General features: G+C 33.2%; 1 protein-coding gene across 12 annotated transcripts in view; it reads left to right on the top strand.

Annotated features, from left to right (window-relative positions):
- The window catches only part of PTPN13 (protein tyrosine phosphatase non-receptor type 13), a 167,612-nt gene that overhangs the window by 124,809 nt on the left and 22,307 nt on the right, over positions 1-20,496 (top strand). For 6 of the 12 annotated variants that reach the window (XM_036227741.1, XM_036227732.1, XM_036227742.1 and 3 more), the window contains 14 exons: positions 2,260-2,729; positions 3,742-3,888; positions 5,123-5,216; positions 5,814-5,899; positions 6,603-6,765; positions 8,122-8,336; positions 8,456-8,554; positions 9,866-10,230; positions 11,172-11,346; positions 12,697-12,855; positions 13,398-13,566; positions 13,665-13,875; positions 16,567-16,637; positions 18,909-18,970. In XM_036227741.1, coding sequence (XP_036083634.1) covers positions 2,260-2,729; positions 3,742-3,888; positions 5,123-5,216; positions 5,814-5,899; positions 6,603-6,765; positions 8,122-8,336; positions 8,456-8,554; positions 9,866-10,230; positions 11,172-11,346; positions 12,697-12,855; positions 13,398-13,566; positions 13,665-13,875; positions 16,567-16,637; positions 18,909-18,970 — 2,486 coding nt within the window. The remainder of the gene's footprint in view (positions 1-2,259; positions 2,730-3,741; positions 3,889-5,122; positions 5,217-5,813; positions 5,900-6,602; positions 6,766-8,121; positions 8,337-8,455; positions 8,555-9,865; positions 10,231-11,171; positions 11,347-12,696; positions 12,856-13,397; positions 13,567-13,664; positions 13,876-16,566; positions 16,638-18,908; positions 18,971-20,496) is intronic. The other 6 variants (XM_036227737.1, XM_036227738.1, XM_036227736.1 and 3 more) reach the window with 2 other exon arrangements.

The raw sequence follows: 20,496 nt of genomic DNA, 5'->3' as shown, positions 1-20,496 counted from the left end.
TACATCTATAAATAACATTTTCAGCACTTGTTTGGGGTGAACAGACATAACAGAGAGAAAACACCACCACTGCCCAAAAGAGCGTTATAATCTAACTGTTGTCTAGTCATCTTAAGGAAAGGAAAGACGATAGCAGTTGCAAATGTTGTAGCATACTTCTGAGTTTCAAGCCGCCGAGACCAAAAAAAATAAATAAGTAAAGGCAGAATATTGGGTTCCATTACTCACCATTATTTTGGCAAAAGAAGCATATGAATTTAGAAGAAACTCATTTTCTCCCTGAATAATACTCTAAGGGTCTCTTAATTTTGTTTTCAATAGACGTTTTATAGAAAATTTATTCATTTTTTTCAACAAATATTTATTGAGTGCCTGTGCTGTACAAGACACAGAACCTCTGCCCTCGTGCAACTTACAGTTTATCAGGGTGACAAGTATTGAACAATTATAATTATGGTAAGTATGAGGAAGAAGTCCAAGGTGCTGAGAGAGCATTTAGCAGAGGAATTTTGCCTAGGATGGGAATCATAAAGTTTTTTTTCCAGCAGACTTCCATGTGGTTATTTTGTCTTTTACTATTCATTCTCAATAAAAGTTAAAAGCATGATGTTAAAACATAGTTTTGTGAACTTGTTTCCTCAGAAAGCTAGATTAACCTTATCATGGTGTGTAGCTATTCTGTAGGTAACTTGAAAAAAGATAAAGCTCAAAGAACCTAGAACATTTATCAGTATGTAACTCGGGCTATCCTTCTCAATTATCAACCACCAAAGAGAAAGGTTTTTATTTTTCTTTTTGTTTCCTAATCTTTTTTAAGTTATAGAATGCATACTAGTTTATTTAAATGAATGCTATTTATACAGAAACCTATGAAGTAAAAACTAAAAGTCCCCTTACCCTGTTTCCTAGGGAAATTATTTGTTGTGTATGTAGCCTTATGTATATTATAAAAAAAAAAAAAAATTTAAATAGTGCATGTGTGTGTACACATACATGTACATACATACTTTTTTCCCTAAAAATACAGTTATTTTTTTATACTCAATATCAATCTGTAATTTGCCTACTCAATATATTCAGGACATCCATAAATATATACTCTTTTAATGTGGTATTGTATTTTATGTTTATGGATATATCAAAATTTATTTAATTTTTTTCTTTTTTTGTGCAATCAGGTTAGCTATACTTTTATTACAAATGTTGCTCCAACAAATATACTTGTTTATACACCATTGAAAATATACATATTTCTGGAAGCTAGATACCTAGAAGAAGATTAAAGGGTATGCACATTAAAGTTTTTGACAAATGCTACTAATCTGCCCACGTTTTATCAATTCAGTGAACCAGGTAGATAAGACAGTGCCCTTCATACATCAGTGGTGTGAGAAATTATCCGCCATTCTCATTTTTTGTCAGCCAAATAGTAGAAAACTGCATTAAGCTGCATATTTCTGAATAACAGTGAGGATATATTTTCAGGTATTTATTAGCTATGAGGTTTTTACTCTGAATTCCAGTCTACATATTATATCCTTGTTCCATAGGGGTTTTAAAATCTTTCTTATTGTTTTAAGAAACTCTTTGTATATTAAGGATATTAATGCCTCTATTATTTTTTGTTATTTTCCCAAATATTTTCTCTCCAGTTGCTCATCGCTCTTTTAAATTTTCCTTGGTTTTGCTTGCTACATAAAACTTTTTAATTTCTTATAAATTTTCACCTATAATTCTTTTGCTCATGTCTGCTGTGGTTTGTCTTACTTGGGAAACTTTCTTAAGTAGCTTTTAATAAGAACTATGCATAAGAAATTTGCAGTTACTTTTCTTGATAATTACTTGGTGTCCAAAAAAAATGCAATTTAGTAAGATAATATAAAACAAATATATAATCATTAAATAAAATTCAAGATTTTTGGAGGTCTAAATTATCTCTAGAGAATCAAAAAATTCTTCACAGAGGAGACTCACTTGAAATAGGTCTTAAAGAATGGAAATAAAAGTTAAGATGAAGAAAATACACATATCAATAGAAGTTGCCTCAGGAAACACCAAAAGAGGGAGCAAAGGAAACAGAAAGCATCTACTACGATTGTTGGGTCTTTGTCATGGTTTGGGCCTCCGGGTTAGGTGTTGCGCATGTGTTATCCTGTGTAAAACCCTCCCAACAATCATCAGGGAGTATTGTGCATGTGTGCAAGCACAGGCATCTTTGTCACTAATCTGTTATTTTCATTGATGGATTTTAACTTTTAGTGTCTCCTACTCCTGTGCACATTGCCAATGGCATGAAAAATTACATGAAGAAACCTTCCTACATGCAAGACAGTGCAATAGATTCTTCTGAGGATCACCACCACTGGCCGCATGGTACCCCGAGGCATATCTCTGAGAGCTCTTTTGGAATGTCTGGAGGCCTGCGGGAAGGAAGCCTGAGTTCTCAAGATTCCAGGACTGAGAGTGCCAGCTTGTCCCAGAGCCAGGTCAATGGTTTCTTTGCCAGCCATGTAGGTGATCGAACCTGGCAGGAATCACAGCATGGCAGCCCTTCCCTATCTGTGATATCCAAAGCTACCGAGAAAAAGAGGACTTCTATTGACAGTAACCAAAACAAAGCTAAAAAAACAGGCATTTCTGATACAACAGATTATTCTGACCGTGGAGATTCAGACATGGATGAAGCCACTTATTCCAGCAGTCAGGATCATCATCAAACACCAAAAAAAGTATAGTTTAATTTGAATCTTTGTGTTTTGTTTTGTTTTGTTTTCATTTTAAAAAGCAAATTACAGCAAATATATTACAGAACAGAGTTATCTACTATAAACTGCTTACATTCTGGAAAGAAAGAATTTCTATATTATGCTACTAACTGCTACTGCATTTGATTCTAACCTTCAGAGAAATTAGCAGCTTTGAATACTAACTCTAAAATAGCTATTGTTTTGGGAACTTGCTACCTGATAACACAAAGGAATGATTAATCAGATTATGATGGTTTTCTACAAGTTCATCTCTTGCATACTTAATGTCTATAAGAGAATTTACTATCTGAAAAATTTGTTCCTAAATAATTCATGTGGCAGTTGACTTTATTTTTGATAACCTAAATTCTACTGAAGTTCTAAATGTATGAGAAGAAAAACAACAACACAGAAAATTGCCCATTTCCTAGAAATGATATCAATTTAAACTCACATTCACAAGCAGATTCAGAAAAGAACCTTAAGCCCTTTGTTCACTGAAAGACCAACATTCCTTATAAGAGGTTATGCCCTTATAAATGGGACTCAGCTGTTGTGCCTATGTTTATATTGGATTTGTAAACATAAGTAAACATGAAGACTGCTCATCTTAGAAACCTCTAAATTAAAAGCTACTGCCTGATATATATTGATTTTAAAGGAAATGGAAATACTTTCTAAATTTGGAAGTATGAAAAGCATTGGGAAAGGATTATGTAAAAGCCAGTTTTGAGCTGAGTTCTGGGCTTCCCTCCGCTGTATCTAGCTGTTTGACCTGAGGCAAGCCCTTTAATCTCCAAACCTCAATTTCCTCAACCATAAAATATGAAGGCATTGGATTAGGTAATCTCTAAGATCTCTTCCAACCCTCATGATCTTTGAATCCACTCAATCCCTAAACATCTTGATTTTTCTTAATTTTTCCAAAAAACACATATTGAATCTTCGTTTTGAGTCTAACAAAAAATCCTTTTGTTTGTTTTTCTTTGTTAAGGAATCTTCCTCCTCAATGAATACATCCAACAAAATGAAATTTAAAACTTTTCCTTCATCACCTCCTAAACCTGGAGATATCTTTGAGGTTGAACTGGCTAAAAATGACAACAGCTTGGGGATAAGTGTCACGGTACTGTTTGACAAGGTTTTCAGTTGTTTTCTCTTCTCCACTTCCAGCAGCCTACTGTATGCCAAATTTTTAATTAAATTATTTTGCTTCCAAATGGAAACTTGTCAAATATTTCCAAAAATAAAAATTGAATCATATCTCAAAAGTTTAAAAAAAAATTGAATGTGCTAGTCGAGTTTTCCTGTGGTTTAAAAAAAAATTAGAAAAACCCTGCCTTTTCCCGCATAGATTTTATACTTGCTTAATCTGGTACAAGACTTAGAAAATATAAAATTATTAAGTATGCTTTGTACGCATTTGATAGCTTCTGCATAAACATGGAATAATACATTTTAACCTACATCAAATAATTAAAGTTTAATATATGCCCTTTCTCTCCATCATATATCTTAACTTGTAAACATGATTAGTATCTTAAAGTTACAAATTCCTGAGGAATACATATACTTTTAAGGTAGTTAAAATATGAGCATAGGCTACTTGATAAAATTACTCTAGAATTCTAATAATGAATATATTATACCCTAAATTATAACATTATCATTTATGATATTGGAAGGATAATGTTAGTTATGAAAAGCCATTTAGAAACATTGTAGAAATAGCACTATTAATACATAGATATAAAAAAAAAAACCCTAATTTTCTAGCACTTTTTAAAATAGTATAACCCTTTTACTTTTGCTCTTAACTTCTTTGGAATTTTATTATCTTCCTATTGTGAAGGGAAATTAAAGCTATATAACCACAAGAGATAGAGAACCTACTTATTACATCTCATCTACACTGTAATCAAACTTATCTACCAAAACTATTCAAAATGAAAAAAAATTTTCTCTGACTCATGAGATTTGCTTGCAAATTAGCAAATATGGTCTGAAGTATTTTATTCCATATACTATTTTTTTCTGACAGTTATATTCTCACACTAATTTTACATAGATGGATTTTGCTTTCTGCTTGCTCATTATGCATGGTGTAGACTTACAAAAGAAGAGCAATTCTTCATATAGTCAAGATCTAGCATATTATTACATTCCAAATAAAGAGTTTTCCTAAAAAGTAATTGCTTTAACATTTGGAAAACTTAGCTAGAAATATTCTTGAATATTGAAGTAATTGCACATGCTAACGTGATGCGGCTGCTTTGGCTGATGAACTGAATGCTTTCTAGGTCTCAGATTTGAAAAATGGAGTTCAAAATATTTAATGTTACAAAATGTTGTTTTATTTGTCTTTTTCCACTTAGGGAGGTGTGAATACAAGTGTCAGACATGGTGGCATTTACGTGAAAGCTGTTATTCCCAAGGGAGCAGCAGAATTTGATGGTAGAATTCACAAAGGTAGAGTATTTTTTGCGTATGTGGAAATTACATATAGGATTATCACTTCAGCAAATAACAAGAAATGGAAAAGTTGATATAGACCTTCAACTATTCATAATTTAAGAACATACACAATTATTTTAAGACTTCAGCATTAAAAAACTCCTTGATATCATTCCAAAAACTCTTCTTTCTGCTTATTCTCTAGTATCAGAAAATATCTTGACAGTGTTTCATTCATGGTTTATACTTTCTGAGAAGCAAATTGCCAGAGAATGGGAAAGGGATTGTGCCTGTGTAAAAACACTGACATCTACATTTCTAATAAGAACTAAGTTCTCTCCAATTGCTCTACATTTGTAATTCAGTTTATCTTTTTATATAATTTAAATTGATTTTACAATACATGCAATATCTTGTTCTAAAATGTACCTAAGATTAGCCATAGAATTGGGAAAGAAGTTAAATAGCCATTAAAAAAAACTATGACACAATTTTGTCCAGACTTTGTCTGAGTCTCTTAAACAAATCAATACAAAACAAGACCACAAGGTATTGAAGAGCATGATTATATTTTATAATTTGCTTCTTTCAAAATGACTGCCTAATTTATAGGTGATCGTGTCCTAGCTGTCAATGGAGTTAGTCTGGAAGGAGCTACCCATAAACAAGCTGTGGAAACACTGAGAAATACAGGACAGGTAATAGATAATTATAGCAAATTTTTAAGATACCTTAGAAGAACATAATAATGTTCAATCTCATTGAGGGCTTCAAAGTTGTTAGTCAAGAAGCAAGCCTGATTTATATAAACATTCTGGTATTTTTTTCTTCCAAATTGGAAGCAAGTATTATGACAAGTAGTCCCCCTGCCTCTCCCCACCCTCCACCCCCCGAGGAAACTGGCTCTTTATATCACATTTAGCCTTAATATTACCATTGATCTGATAGGAAAAATGATGGGGATTGCATTTTTTAAAATTTTTTGTAAACATCTACAACTATATAGTGATTTTCACTTGTAGTCATTCTTCAGCCCTAAGGCTAAATTCATTTTGCTCTAATATATTTTGGGTCAAAGAGTTTAACAAATTCTTTATAATGGTCTTTATGTTATAGTACAGAGGTGGTTTTATTCTAATAGCCAAATTTTCTATAATATGTTTATGTTATTTTTATAATAGAATTTTTTCTTTTTAATTATCTTTTTTATACATAAAATAATGAAAACATTTTTAAATTTTCAGTCCCTTGTTTTTATCCCTATATTTTTTTCTCTATCTATATTTTGGTAGACTGGGTATTTATTTTAAATGATTTAATAATATCAATTATACAAAGTCCAAAAAATTTTTCTACTTTATAATTCTCTTTAGTTAATGAAGTGCTTTTTCATTTGTCCAGTTGGTTCATCTACTGTTAGAAAAGGGACAGTCTCCAGCATCCAAAGAACATGTTCCTGTAATGCCACAGGGTGCCCTTCTGGATCTGGATGCCCAAGGTCAAGGCCCAGAAAAAATGATGAAGAAAATGGCATATGTCAAAGACTACAACTTTGTCACTGAAGGTCAGACCATGGGAGACTGTCATCTCACCTTTAACTTATGCCTAGTTTATTCGGAGTTTGACTTTTGCATGTTAGATCACAATTTATGCCTGAATCTCTTTCATTATTCTTGTCAAGTCATCTGATACAGCACTATAGTGAATTAAAACACACACACACACACACACACACACACATATTTGCAGTTCTTAGGAGTCTGAATTTGGATAACGAAGTCAGGCATAAAACAGATTATAGTTACTTAATAGTGCCTTAATTAGTTGTAAAATTCAAAATGATATTTATAAAGCAAAAAAGAAATATAAATAATAATGGTTTCAAACCCATATGAGACTTAGATTCTTACATTTTCTATATTTCCATTCAATTTTGTGGACTTGTCAACCTAATCCTGGACAGAAATTCACTGAATAGTTCCCAGACTGGTCTTCCTTACAAACTTTGATAGCCCTTGGACTACCACTACTTGGTAGTAAAATAAGAAAATTAAGTATGATGTAGTAATGAGCTTTTTTTTAAGGTTAAATGTATTTATAATGCAGAAGTACCCTTTATTCTGAGATTTCATTTATCTTCCTTTTAAGGGGCACAGATGTCTTTTACTTTATGAATGATGCTGGTGGTAGATAGTTATCATTTTGTCTTTTATTTTAATCCTTATTTGATTATAGAAATGTTACGACTCTGAATTAGTCCCAAAAAAGGAGGAAAAGTAACCCAGTTTATATTTTTTCTGATTATGAAAGTAAAATAAGCATACCCACTTTATCTCACTGCCCCATATTCTTTATTTCTTCCATCGTTTTTTAGTATAGTTTTTCATTCTTTTCTGGTTATTATTCTTTTTAATTTCTTTTGTTGATGAGAATTTTATCATGTCATTGCAGTTTACTGGATTACATCGTATCACACCAAAACATTGGAATGTCCTCACTTCCCCATGCCCTCTCTAACATTTATTTTACTCTTCTTACCATTTCTCTCCCATTGTATACCTGAATTTCTCTCATTCTTCTCTTTCCCTGAATTTGTTTTCCTTTTTCTCTGTTATTCTGCAGTCTTAAAACACATGGGATTAAAGCATAATTTCATTTTCAGAATCCTGATTTTAGGACCATCTTTTCTGTTCAAGCAGTTAGTTCGTGTAGCTTAGTACATTAAGCTGAGTTTTCTTATTGATAAAAGAAAATGTGAAATGGGATTTGAGCATAAAATAAGAATCCAATATATGTATCTAAAGCTATAAATATGGTAGAAATGGGCTTTTAAAAAATGTGTCTAAAAGTATATAAGTTTATATGTATACATAGTATATTAAGAATATTTACATTACTTATATCTTTTTTTTCCCTCCAGAAAATACATTTGAGGTAAAATTGTTTAAAAATAGCTCAGGCCTAGGATTCAGTTTTTCTCGAGAAGATAATCTTATACCTGAGCAAATGAATGCCAGCATAGTAAGGGTTAAAAAGCTCTTTCCTGGACAGCCAGCAGCAGAAAGTGGAAAAATTGATGTGGGAGATGTTATCTTGAAAGTGAATGGAGCCTCTTTGAAAGGACTCTCTCAGCAGGTGAGCCCCCAGCCTGCCAGAGTGCAGCATTTTTTAATGATGGGATGGATTGGCCTTTTAGGATGATTTCATAATGCTGGTTTAACTGTATCTTCATTTGTCATTTATGGTATACCCAGGAAGTTGTATCCACTCTCAGGGGAACATCTCCAGAAGTATCCTTGCTTCTCTGCAGACCTCCACCTGGTGTACTCCCAGAAATCGACCCTGCTCTTTTGGTGAGACCTATGAAAAGTAATTTATATTTTCATGAAATATCAATTGAATGATCAATTCAGCTGCTTGATCTTATGGATTTTATCCTAATTTCTTCTTCAGCTGGGAGGATTATCTCGTATGCGTCACTTAACCTCTGAGTACATTCTATATTTGTAATATAAAATAATGCAATTCATTTGCTCTTCTCTCCCTTCCAATTCTAGAATTCTAGGATATTTAGAATTTGTTTTCTAAACATAACTAGCAAAAGACATAAAATAATGGTTACAAAAAACTTTTGTTGATATTTCTTCATTGAACCAAACTGGGAAACATAATCTTCATTCTGAGCTAGCTTAGATAAAAATGAGACTTACTTAAGATTTTTTGCCTTTACTTTTAATATTAGATATCACAGAGTAAGCAATATGGTTTTCCATTTCACTTCTTATGTCAAGAAATAGCTAAAGGATTCAAAATCTATTTTGATGGTTATTTATAAATTACATATTAATAGGTAGGAATCTATACCTAGATGAATAATTAATAATACAATTAAAGAAAGACAGCCTTTGTCTTGTCTACTTAAATAGTGTTCCACTGCCACTTCTAGGTATGAAAGGCAGAAATGTCTGGCCCTAGAAACTTTAATCCTTATATCAAGGAAAGGAAGTGTCAGAAGGACGTTAATAGGAAAGTAATCTGTCTGTAAGGTGCATTTAAATAGCATTTTAAGAGACTACATTGATTTTGAGCACCAGTTAGGAACTGGTAGAACTCTCTTGATGAGTACATAAATTGATACACTCTTTCTGGAAAACAATCTGGAAATATTTAACAAGGCCTTTAAAAAACATTCTGTATGCTGATTATAGAAAATGTTATTTCTATTATATAGAAAATTACAAGGAAATAATGAGAAATTTGGGTGAAAATCCACATACAAAAAAATTCTCCTAGATTTCTATTAATAGTGAAAAGCTAGAAACAACTTGATATCCAATAGTTTTATTTAAATTTTATTTATACCATTTTGTTTTATTTTCAAAGCATATTTAAGGACCTCAGAAAACATTCACAGAAATCTAAGTTTTGGAAGTAGGATGCAAAGTACAATATATAGTATAACTCTAATTCTGATTTTAAGTATAAGTTGTACAATATTAACAGTTGTTATTTTTGCATGATTTTTTTCTCTGAGCATAAATTATCAAAAATTAATTGAATATTTTAATAGAAAGTGCTGTGTTCAACATGTTCATTTTCAACTAAGTGTTCTAAAGTTATTACAAGTTGTCACACTCTGATCTCTTTAAATGTGTCCATTACAGACTCCACTGCATTCTCCAGTACAAGGACTTCCAAACAGCAGTAAAGACCCTTCTCAACCAGCATGTGTGGAGCAAGGCACCAGCTCAGATGAAAATGAAATGTCCGACAAAAGCAAGAAACAATGCACCTCCCCAATCAAGAGAGACAGTTATAGTGACAGCAGTGGGAGTGGAGAAGAAGACTCAGTGAAAGCTCCAGCAAAGATAACAAATACAAGCTGGAGTTCAGCTTTGCATCAGACTCTAAGCAGCATGGTATCACAGGCACAAAATCAACATGAGGCGACCAAGAGTCAAGATGATACCATTTGTACCATGTTTTACTATCCTCAGAAAATACACAATAAACTAGGACTCGAGGACAGGTATTGTCAATATTATGCATAGCACTCAAGGCAGCTGGTTGTTGTTAGTAACAGGAGCAGCAACCTACATTTCTCTAAGAATGTAATCTGTCTATATGTGAACGTCACAATAATTAGGCAGCTGATGACTCTATTGGATATCTAACTATTGTGATTGGCAGTTTTAGTTAGCAAACTAGTGAGCTCTAGTGAGCTCAACCTGAACTCACTCTGCTCTCTTGAGTATATTTACTAAAATTCGAGAAAGTCGTTTGTATTTCACCATCATTCACATTACATACGTAAGCAGAAAGAGAAGAAACCTATTTAGATGGGATGGGAGAGTAGGGAGTAGAAATATAAATGGAAGTGGTGGGGAAGAGAAGGGGTAAAGAGTTTGCAAGAGGTAGAATGTAAAAGAGTATAAGATGGGGAAAGAAGAAATGATTGAAAGCATAGAAGCGTAAAAAAGAGAAAACCTCTAATAGTTATTCATAAATTTTACTGTTTGGTTATATCTTTGTGTATATTCAGGTCCAACTATATTTGCTCAAGTTTTTTTCCGATCGTATCATCTAAAATAACCACAGGATCAAGATTTTTGTTCTTTTTTTATTTCTTCTCCTTTTTATTATATTGAAACACATATTAGATTTCTGATAACATTAGCTTCAGCCTTGAATTAATAACTAGGAATCAAAAGAATATTTATTTAAACTGTCTCACTGACTCGTGCAGCTTAAATATCTTCAAATAGAACGTGGACAGAGAATAAGATTTTGTAATATTAGTATATGACAGGTGTGAAATAAACTTGTAGTCCAGAGTCAGATAAAAAGTACCTACAGTCTCAATCAAAAGCAGACATGAATATTTGTGAAACATTTTCTGGTTGTGGCACAAACTTACTATATTGAAATTGAAATGTATTTGAAAAAAGTCTTGCTTTTTTGTCTTTGTAGTAATCCTCCTTCCCCTCTGCCACCGGATGTGGCTCCTAGGCAACCCCAAACAGAATCCGCTTCCACTAATTCAGTGGATAAATACCATACACATCACATTTCTGAACCAACTAGACAAGAAAGCTTGACATCTTTGAAAAATGACTTGGAAAACCACCTTGAAGACTTTGAAATGGTGAGTTGCTTCTTCTATATTAAGAAAATTCCAAAAAGAAAAAAAAGGAGAGAGAGAGAATTTCCTATTTTCTCAAGTAAGATATAGTCTCACACATTTTTCCTTTAGGGAAAAGGCTGTCTTTTAGAGTAGCTTCATATTTGTGTTCAGTAAATAGATAATGTATCTAGTATGCTTCTTTATTGAGAATTAGGGAAAAAGGCAAAAAGACCTGGGTGTAAATCCTGACGCTATTACCGACTTGTTGCAATTAGGCAGATGCCTGTGGAAACATTTCTTAATTCTTCTAAGTCTGTACTTTGGGCTACCATATAGGGTTAGTAACATCATAGAATTATGGTGAGGATTAATCAAAATAGAACACCTACTATATATAATATAGTACCTAGTATCCCCCCAATTCTGATGAGTTACTATTTAATTTTTAATTAAATTTGAATGCAATTTTTTTTTCCTCCTCCACACTTTGTTATGCCCAGATGGAATCCTTTACATTGTACTAACAGCCCTAGAACTTCTAAACCTACAAATTCAGTTTGGAAGCCAAATTTCCAAGAATAATATTTTTTACGTTGATTGAAAGACAGCCTTTTCAATACTGTTTTTATTATCCAAGTAATAAATATTTATTGTAGGAAAATTAGAAAACAAGGAAAAAGAATATTAAAACTACCTATAATCACACTACCCAAAAAACCCCAAAACCATAAACATTTGGGAGTTAATCTTTCCAGATACTTTGCCTGTAATTGTGTGTGTGTGTGTGTGATCTGTATCTTCATTTTCATTCTCAGCAATAGAGTAAAAATAATCTTTGAATGATTTCTTTAGAAATCTGTCATCACTCATGTAAGTTGTAAGCAACCTCTTAGTTGAAATCTTTTAAAAAGAAAAAAAATTTATGTAACTAAATACACAAAGTTGTGATATTTAATCGCCCAAAGACTTCATATTTTAAAAAAAAAACAATCTTTCTTTTATGGCACTTGCCATTTATCTTGGTTGTCTAGAAGTACATGAAGAGTTTTCTGGTTTTTCCCTTCAAAAAGTATTCTTTGATTGTCAAAGTATAACCACTAATGTGTCCTTGTTTATCCTGAAAATACAAGAATTGGAGCATGAGTAAGTTCTGTCTCATATCTCTAAATAAACATAATGTTGTATTTAAACCCAGTTTTTACATGGAGGACCGTCTATCTAGAGTTGGATAGACCTGGCTTCTTTATTTGGGTAAGATAAAGTAACCTTTTAAGATCTGGCATCCTCCTGTATTTAATGGAAATAATAGTCATCTCTCTGTCTATAGGGCAAAATAGACAGCCTAAAGGAATCACTGTTTTCTTCCCTTAGGAAGTAGAACTCATCATTACCCTAATTAAATCAGAAAAAGGAAGCCTGGGTTTTACAGTAACCAAAGGCAGTCAGAGTCTTGGTTGTTATGTTCATGATGTCATTCAGGATCCAGCCAAAAGTGATGGAAGGCTAAAACCTGGGGACCGGCTCATAAAGGTGAGACATTATGTGGAATGGATTTGTGCAAATGTGGCCAAAGAGCAAGTCAGGTCTGGTGGAGAAGGAAGAACAAGAAGATTGAGTTAGTATAACATTTTATTTCTCTGTTTAGTTTATGTTTTCCTTCTCCACCTCTTCAAAGTAAAGGCCTTTATTTAGTTAACAGTTTGGAAAATGCTTAAAGTTCCCTTTTTAATTAGGAAGTCCCTCTAATCTCAGTTCAAGCATTAAACAAGCTGTCTTGGATTTAGGGACAGAAAGTTTCTTAAATTACTATGAGGATACATATCCTATGTTAGCAAAATACTGATGTATTTGTTAAGTATTTTACGTTATTATTTTACTTATAATGGCATGATCACTGTGTTTATGATTTCCAAAGTACAAGGAATTACCATTAAATTAGAGACTTTTTTATTATGAATCTCTTACTGGCTAATATGTATTATATGATAAATTTAGGAGATTACTGTATTTTCTTGACAATTTCTCTGTTCCAAAAGTCGTAACTCTCCTTTTCCGCTTTCTCATTCTTACAGGTTAATGATACAGACGTTACAAACATGACTCACACAGATGCAGTGAACCTGCTCCGAGCTGCACCCAAGACAGTCAGATTAGTCCTTGGACGAGTTCTAGAATTACCCAAGAAGCCAGTGCTGCCTCATTTGCTACCTGACATTACATTAACATGCCACAAGGAGTTGGGTAATGCAAAGCAAGCTTTGTGTGATGTGATTTTCTTGGCTAGCTTAAAAATAAGTATTCTGAAGGCTGAGAAAATAAATATTTTCTATTCCCTGAAGGTTTTTCCTTGTCTGGAGGTCACGACAGTCTTCATCAAGTAGTGTATATTAGTGGTATCAATCCAAGGTCAGATGCAGCCATTGAGGGTAATCTCCAGCTGTTAGACATCATCCACTATGTGAATGGAGTCAGCACACAAGGCATGACCTTGGAAGAAGCGAAGAGAGCAATAGACATGTCACTCCCATCAGTGGTGCTGAAAGCAACAAGGTACTCTGGAATAATTTGGGGGCTTCGTGTGTGCATACACATTTCATGCTGTTGATTTTACTTACGTCCTCTTAGAAAGATATTCCTGAATTAGTGACTCACAAACTAACAGCAACAGGATTTAATAAAGTTAAACAGACTTCCTGACAGGGGACTCCGAGAGCATTTTAAATGGATTAGTTTTTGGATACATGTTTACAGTTATTAATAAAATTGTTACCACATTTGTCAAGATGTTTTCAGTTGCAAGTGACAGAAAATATCACTCAACTTGGTTTAAACAAGAAAGGGAATGTACTGCTTTACGTGGTTTGAAAAGATTAGATGGTCATCGGGTAAAATTTGACCAGGCCTCTGGCTCCATGTCTTCGCTGTTTTCAGTTATTCTCTCCTCTGTGTATATGTTTCCTTCGTGGTAGTCAAATGGCTGTCAGTGTCATGCCTCACACTTGCATGTCACACCATCCAGAGCAATCTTTCCCACCGAATGCCATCATAAAGCAACAACTGTATGCTGATTGCCTTAGAACTAAATGAAGGCCAGTCCTTGAATTGAAGCAAAAGGATAATAATGTATTAATGGTCCTAAACCAGTCCTGGCCCATTGCCAGGGCTAAGACAGAATTAGTCCTACCCGAACCTCATGTCCGTAATCCATGAGGCATAGAATTATCATATCTGTTATACCTCAGTACAATGTCACATTACAAGAAATGCTAATACAAGCTTTTCTTTCATTTAATAATGGAAATAGATTGAAAAAAATATATGTATTAGTTTCAAATTACTACAAATATAGTGGCTTAAAACAATGAAAGTTTATTGTCTTAATAGTTCTGGAAGTCATAAATACAAAATGGGTCTCACTGGACTAAAATCAGGGAAGGGCTGCATTCCTTTTGGAAGCTCTGGGAGGAAATCCATTTCCTTGCCTTTTCCGCCTTCTAGAGGTGGCCCGTGTTCCGTGGCCCATGGCCTGCTTCCATCTTTAGAGCTTTGCAAGGACCTCTGTAATTACATTGGGCCCAACCAAATAATTCAGACAATCTAATTTCTAGATTCTTAGTTATTCACATCTACAAAATCCATTTTGCCATGTAAGGTACCATATTCAAAGATTCGAGTATTATAATGTACACTTCCTACCACAATATATATAAATCCAGGCTTTCTCAATTACAGGCTTATATTATAAAAGGAAACTTCACATTTATATCTGTGATACATAATGAGTTTTACATAGCGTGCCTTTCAAAACAGGAACTATTAATTAAATCATTTGATCATATTCATCTTTCTAAACCTTTAAATTGAATTTTATGTTTGTTTTCTTGAATGTAATCCCTGACCAGTTTTCTTCATATATTTCTAAAAGTTAGATTTAGCATGCAGTTATTTTCATAGGTGTAGCTGAATGTTAACTAGTGGGAAAGGAAAGTGTGCAAACAACCTGGAAAAAATTTTTGTGAAAATTAATATCTCTGTTCACTGTAGCTCTAACTGAATTATTTTTTCAGTAATTTCTTATTTTATTTTTTTAAATTGTGCTTCACTTTATTGCACTTCACAACTGTTTGTGTTTTTTTTAATTAAAGTTGTAAGGGTAACATTGATTTTTTTGCCTCAAAATCAGTAGAGCATGCTTGACCCTGCGCCTGAAATCACTTTCTTTTTTCTTTCTACCTTCTCTCTTTTCTATAGTCACTAAAGATATATTAGTATCAATTACTTTCTCCCTTGTTCTTCTTCAGGTTCTCTCTCCACTGTTGTATATGTCTGCTGTCTTTAATGTCTACAGAGTAACAATAACGGAGGGGTGTGTATCTGTGCTAATTATATGTCAAGAACAGTAAAGGGTCTGTGAATTTACCCTACTTGCAAGCTAATAAGTTAGCCAGTTGTTGTTTCTTGGATGCTAATAGAAGATATGAAACTCCCGGATCAGAGACAAAATACTTTATTACAAATGACAATGCAAGTGGTATGACTGTGGTATTGGTGTCAGTTCAGCACATCCTTTAATTCCCATGAAGATGACGTATGTGGGCCTAGTGGATTCCTGCACATGTAGTGGGTTGTATTAGAGGAGAGGACTACTAAAAGAAGAGCTTGGGAACTCACTCTTTTATGGCAACCTGTAAGAAAGCCTGCTTTTTGGGAAGAAAGATTGTCTCATCCCTCAAGTTTGTTCACTGTAAACTCAGCCTTGAGAACTGGCCCAGATAAAAAGCATTTCTGCATTTCTGGGGTATCTAAGAAGAGTATTTAGGGATGCTTAGGGCCCACGGTGAATTGTCTCTCCCAATACTGTGTACTGTATAAGTTATTTTTGAACTCTCACCTGAGTGACAATGAACTAAGTTACTGATCATGAATATTACCAATGTTAAAGTAAACAAACAAAAAAACGAACAAATGAAAATGGAAATATGGCGATGTATTGAACTGAAACCCAAAGAAAACTCATGTAAAGAAGTGATTCTTAATCATTTTGGGGTCAAGAATATCTCCTTCCAGAAAATACTTAGATGAAGACTGGTACAATTTTGTCTGCAGCTTTAGGATCTGCCTAGACCCCCTGAAGCCCATCCAAAATAAAACTTCTGAGGCTAGTTAACAGATGGTTTGAAGGATATGTACACTAACATCCTGAGTAATTTTCAATCGCCTTTTCCTTTTTTTACAACACAGAGATGGTCATCCAGTAGTCCCTAGTTCCAAGAGTTCTGCTGTTTCAACTCCAAAATCAACCAAAGCTAATGGTAAGGATACATTTGTTTTATGACGCAAGTAGTTATGGAAGGTAACTCTAGTTTTCTAAAAGCAAATATGGAGACTATCACTAAAATGCTTTTATTGCCCTTCCAGAGTGTTTTACAGGATCTCTCTAAGGGAAAAATAAAAAAGTACATTTAAATTAAAAGCATCTCTAAAATTTAGTGCATGATAGGAAATAGAACATCATGGACCATGAGATTTAGAGTCAGAGAGATCTGAGTGTGTAAATCCTGTGTGACTTTAGTAAAGTACTTGATCCACATCTAAGTCTTTATTTCCTGCCAGTAAAATAAGAATATTAGTATTATCTACCTTGTAAGGTTATAACGAGTCATAAATACAATAATATATATGAAAGTTATTGCTATGATTATTACATAATAATTTATTTGGACACGTATCTAATTTCTTTTCTGTACTGGGCACTGTCTGGGCATTGTGAATATGGTAATGAGTAAGCAAAGTCTGTGTCTTACATTCTAGCATATTAATAGACATTGTACTATTAGTAGTTGTGACAGCACTTAACATTAAGTTAATGCTTATTCTGGACTAAGCATTCTCCTAAGTACTTTAGTCTAGTATTAATGTAAAACAAGAATGTTTAACACAGGGAATACAGTTGAAATTAGTGTATTGGAAAAATAAATTCAGTACTTCATATCTAACTAAACTTTGAGGTTATCAGATAGTAGTATCTAAATACCAAAAGTACAAAAAGAAACCTCACAAAGATTGCAGTTGTAGTTAGATTATCTTCAAAGACGAAAGCAGATCTGTAACTCTCCTTCTCAGTGTTATCTGGAATGCCTCAGGGCTCCTTCTTGCTGCTCTCTGATAGTTCCAGTCCACACTAGAGTCAAACTGTCTCACAAAACAATCCAGAGAGCATTTTTCCAGTGACCTCTGGGAAGAGTCCTATTTGTAACTGTCAAAGTTAAAGAAGGTAGCTGTGCCCTACCCCACTTTGTAAAAGCTGCCCAGTGATCTATCTTTATGCGGTTCTCTGACTTGACTCCCAGAAAACTGATTTTTTTATGAGCTGTGAAAATCACGTGGTATCAATAATAGTAACTCTCATAGTGATGGGAATGTGAAATGGTACAATGATTTTGGAAAACATTTTGAAAATTTCTTAAAAATGTAAACACACAACTTACCATATTATTCAACCATTCTTCTCCTATTTGTTCACTCAAGAGAAAAGAAAGCATTTTTCCATACAGAAAAACTTGTACAGGAATAGTTTTAGAAGCTTTTCTTTTAATAGCCAAAATTGGAAACTGCTTAAGTATCCAAAAACTATTGAATGAATAAACAAATTGTAATATATCCAAACAACAGAATACTACACAGCAATAAAATATATGCAGCAACAAAAATTGAAATAAACTAACTGAGTCAAAGAAGCCAGACCAAAAAAAGAGTTCATACGGTATTCCATTTATTCAGAATTGCAGAAAATACAAATTAATCTATAGTGACAGAAAACAGATCAGTGCTGCCCTGGAGACAAAGAGAGGGTGGAGGGGTTCAGGGAACAGGAGGAAGAGGTTACAAATTATAAACAATTGTGTTTCATACTATTCTAATATGATTTTTTTTGAACCAGTAGTTTTTTATTTGTATATTTTGTCATTATTTTTCATAGAAAAATAATAAGGCATTTATAAGGCATTCTTGGGCTCTTTATAACATCATCTACATAATTATAGGAATTTATCTCTAAAATTCCATCTCAACTTTTATCTTTCTGGATGGAATTAATTTCAGGTTATTCTCAAATAGAAGTCCTTGGATACACTTACTTACCTATATTCTTTTCTTTTTTCTTTTCTTTGTTTTTTTTTTTTTTTTTTACTTTTCCAAACTCTACCATATCTTTCAAAAATCTCTTGAAAATGTAATTTAATGAATCAGATTATTTTTAAATATAACTGTTTAACTGTAAGGGAAACATGGTCTCATTTTAATATATATATTGAATTTTTGTACTGATAGCTAAGAGTTAAAATTAACATTTGGTTTAGACATGTATTAAAAGTCTTTTCCCATTATAGCCGGACTTATTTTACTTTGTTAAATTGATACTCTGCTATCTTCTCTTAAGCAGTAAACTGAATCTAGTTCAGCCCCCATTCAGCTGGGATAATTTATATTCGGTATCCAGAAATGTGTGGTTTTTTCTATTATTTTAATGTCCCTTGTGTGGTTCTGACTGACTCATCTCTTACTTTGTATGTTGTCCCTTTTAGGTCATCACAACGTAGATCCTTGTGACAAGCCTGCCCTCACTCCTAATAATTCCTTCTCCAAGGTAAATAATAAAAGACTGCCTTCTTCATGCCCAATTTCCTTATCTAAATAACCAGCTCACTCATGTTTTGGAACAAACTGATTTCACATTTAAATATATGCCTTTTTTAGATATATGTGTTGAGAGTAGGAATGTATTTTAGCGAACTAACAGGCCTTGCTAAGTAAACCACACAGTGTACAGCCCACACCCAAGTAACCTTACTTCATTTGGCACATATTCAGCTCTTAAAAGCTAATTACTTAAGTAGACAGCATTAGTGCTGGAATTTTTTATTAACGTGCACAATTCTTTGGGTGTAATTAAGAATAGAATTAGTCCTTTGGGTTGATGCTGACCAGCAGTGACTCTCAAATGACAAATCTCTGATACTAGTGAGGAAAAACAGTAGTGGCAAAAGGATTAAGTTTACTTGCTTTTTTGAAAACCATAGAAAATGCTTTACCACATAATAAAATGAAAGAATTTAAATCAAGATTAGTGCAGAAAAATCAGGGGATGATTTAAGAAAACTATTTTAATCCATAATTAAATTCTACTTAAGGCTCTCTTTTTAAGGCTGCACATATACCCATTTGTTTGGCTAGCATTTTGTTTTACGATTTTCTTTCGGCATGTAATGCACATTCTAAAATGATCACAGCCAGATCTTCATTTTGTAGGGTTGTTTAATCCCACACACTCCCCATACAATCTATTCTGAACCTCACTATTTGAATGTTTTTCCATGTAATTTCCAGAGCTGAGGCATTGCTCTCCCAGTAATCTGAAAATCTTATCATCTTGACAGCATTTCTGGACATGAGCTGGATTTAGTGTAAGAAGAGAAAATGACTTTAGTGACCAGAAGCTCAAAATTCTATGCCCTTCATCTCACTGTTATCTCAAACTTGTGACATGGTTTAGCAAGTCCTGAAAAGATATTGCAGCAGAAGAATTATTAGGCAGAAATGATTTGGACACAACAGTAGAAATCCTTGGTATTTGTATGTTTGTGGATTGAGATACAGCGATATTCACTATTCTATATTTATTCACAAGGCCTTCAATTTCACAAAGCTGAAGCTACTGAATTTTCATGTGTTTTCAGCATTGGTCGTACTGTATAGTGCTTATTTTCTTTTTAAATATCAGCATGTTGTTGAAAGGGAGAAGGGTAGAGTTATTTTTAAAATTAACATAAAACTCTAGAACCTAGGACTTGTGTTATTCATGGTTGCATACATGTTTTTGTTGGAGTAAAATCTTCCAGGATGTTGCCAAACAGTATTTTGTCTTTAAAGACTGTCTGTATTATGAATTTCTCATAAGGATTGGAATTTTCACAATACATTGAAAGTTTTTGACATTCTGTAACCACTATTTGTGAAAAAAATAATTGTTGCATCTACTGTCTCTACTCTTTATCTTAATAAAAAGTAAAATCTTCAGGGCAAAAATCTTTTATTTCTATATAAATTTTTAAAAACTTGTTCTAATCATTTAATTTTGCTTTTTTGCCCAAATCATTTTTCTTTCAATAGGCT

Source organism: Rousettus aegyptiacus, unplaced genomic scaffold (assembly GCF_014176215.1).
Source record: "Rousettus aegyptiacus isolate mRouAeg1 unplaced genomic scaffold, mRouAeg1.p scaffold_m13_p_10, whole genome shotgun sequence".
Classification (NCBI taxonomy): domain Eukaryota; kingdom Metazoa; phylum Chordata; class Mammalia; order Chiroptera; family Pteropodidae; genus Rousettus; species Rousettus aegyptiacus.
The sequence above is the reverse complement of the archived record's forward strand: the minus strand, read 5'-3'. Positions and strand labels throughout refer to the sequence as shown.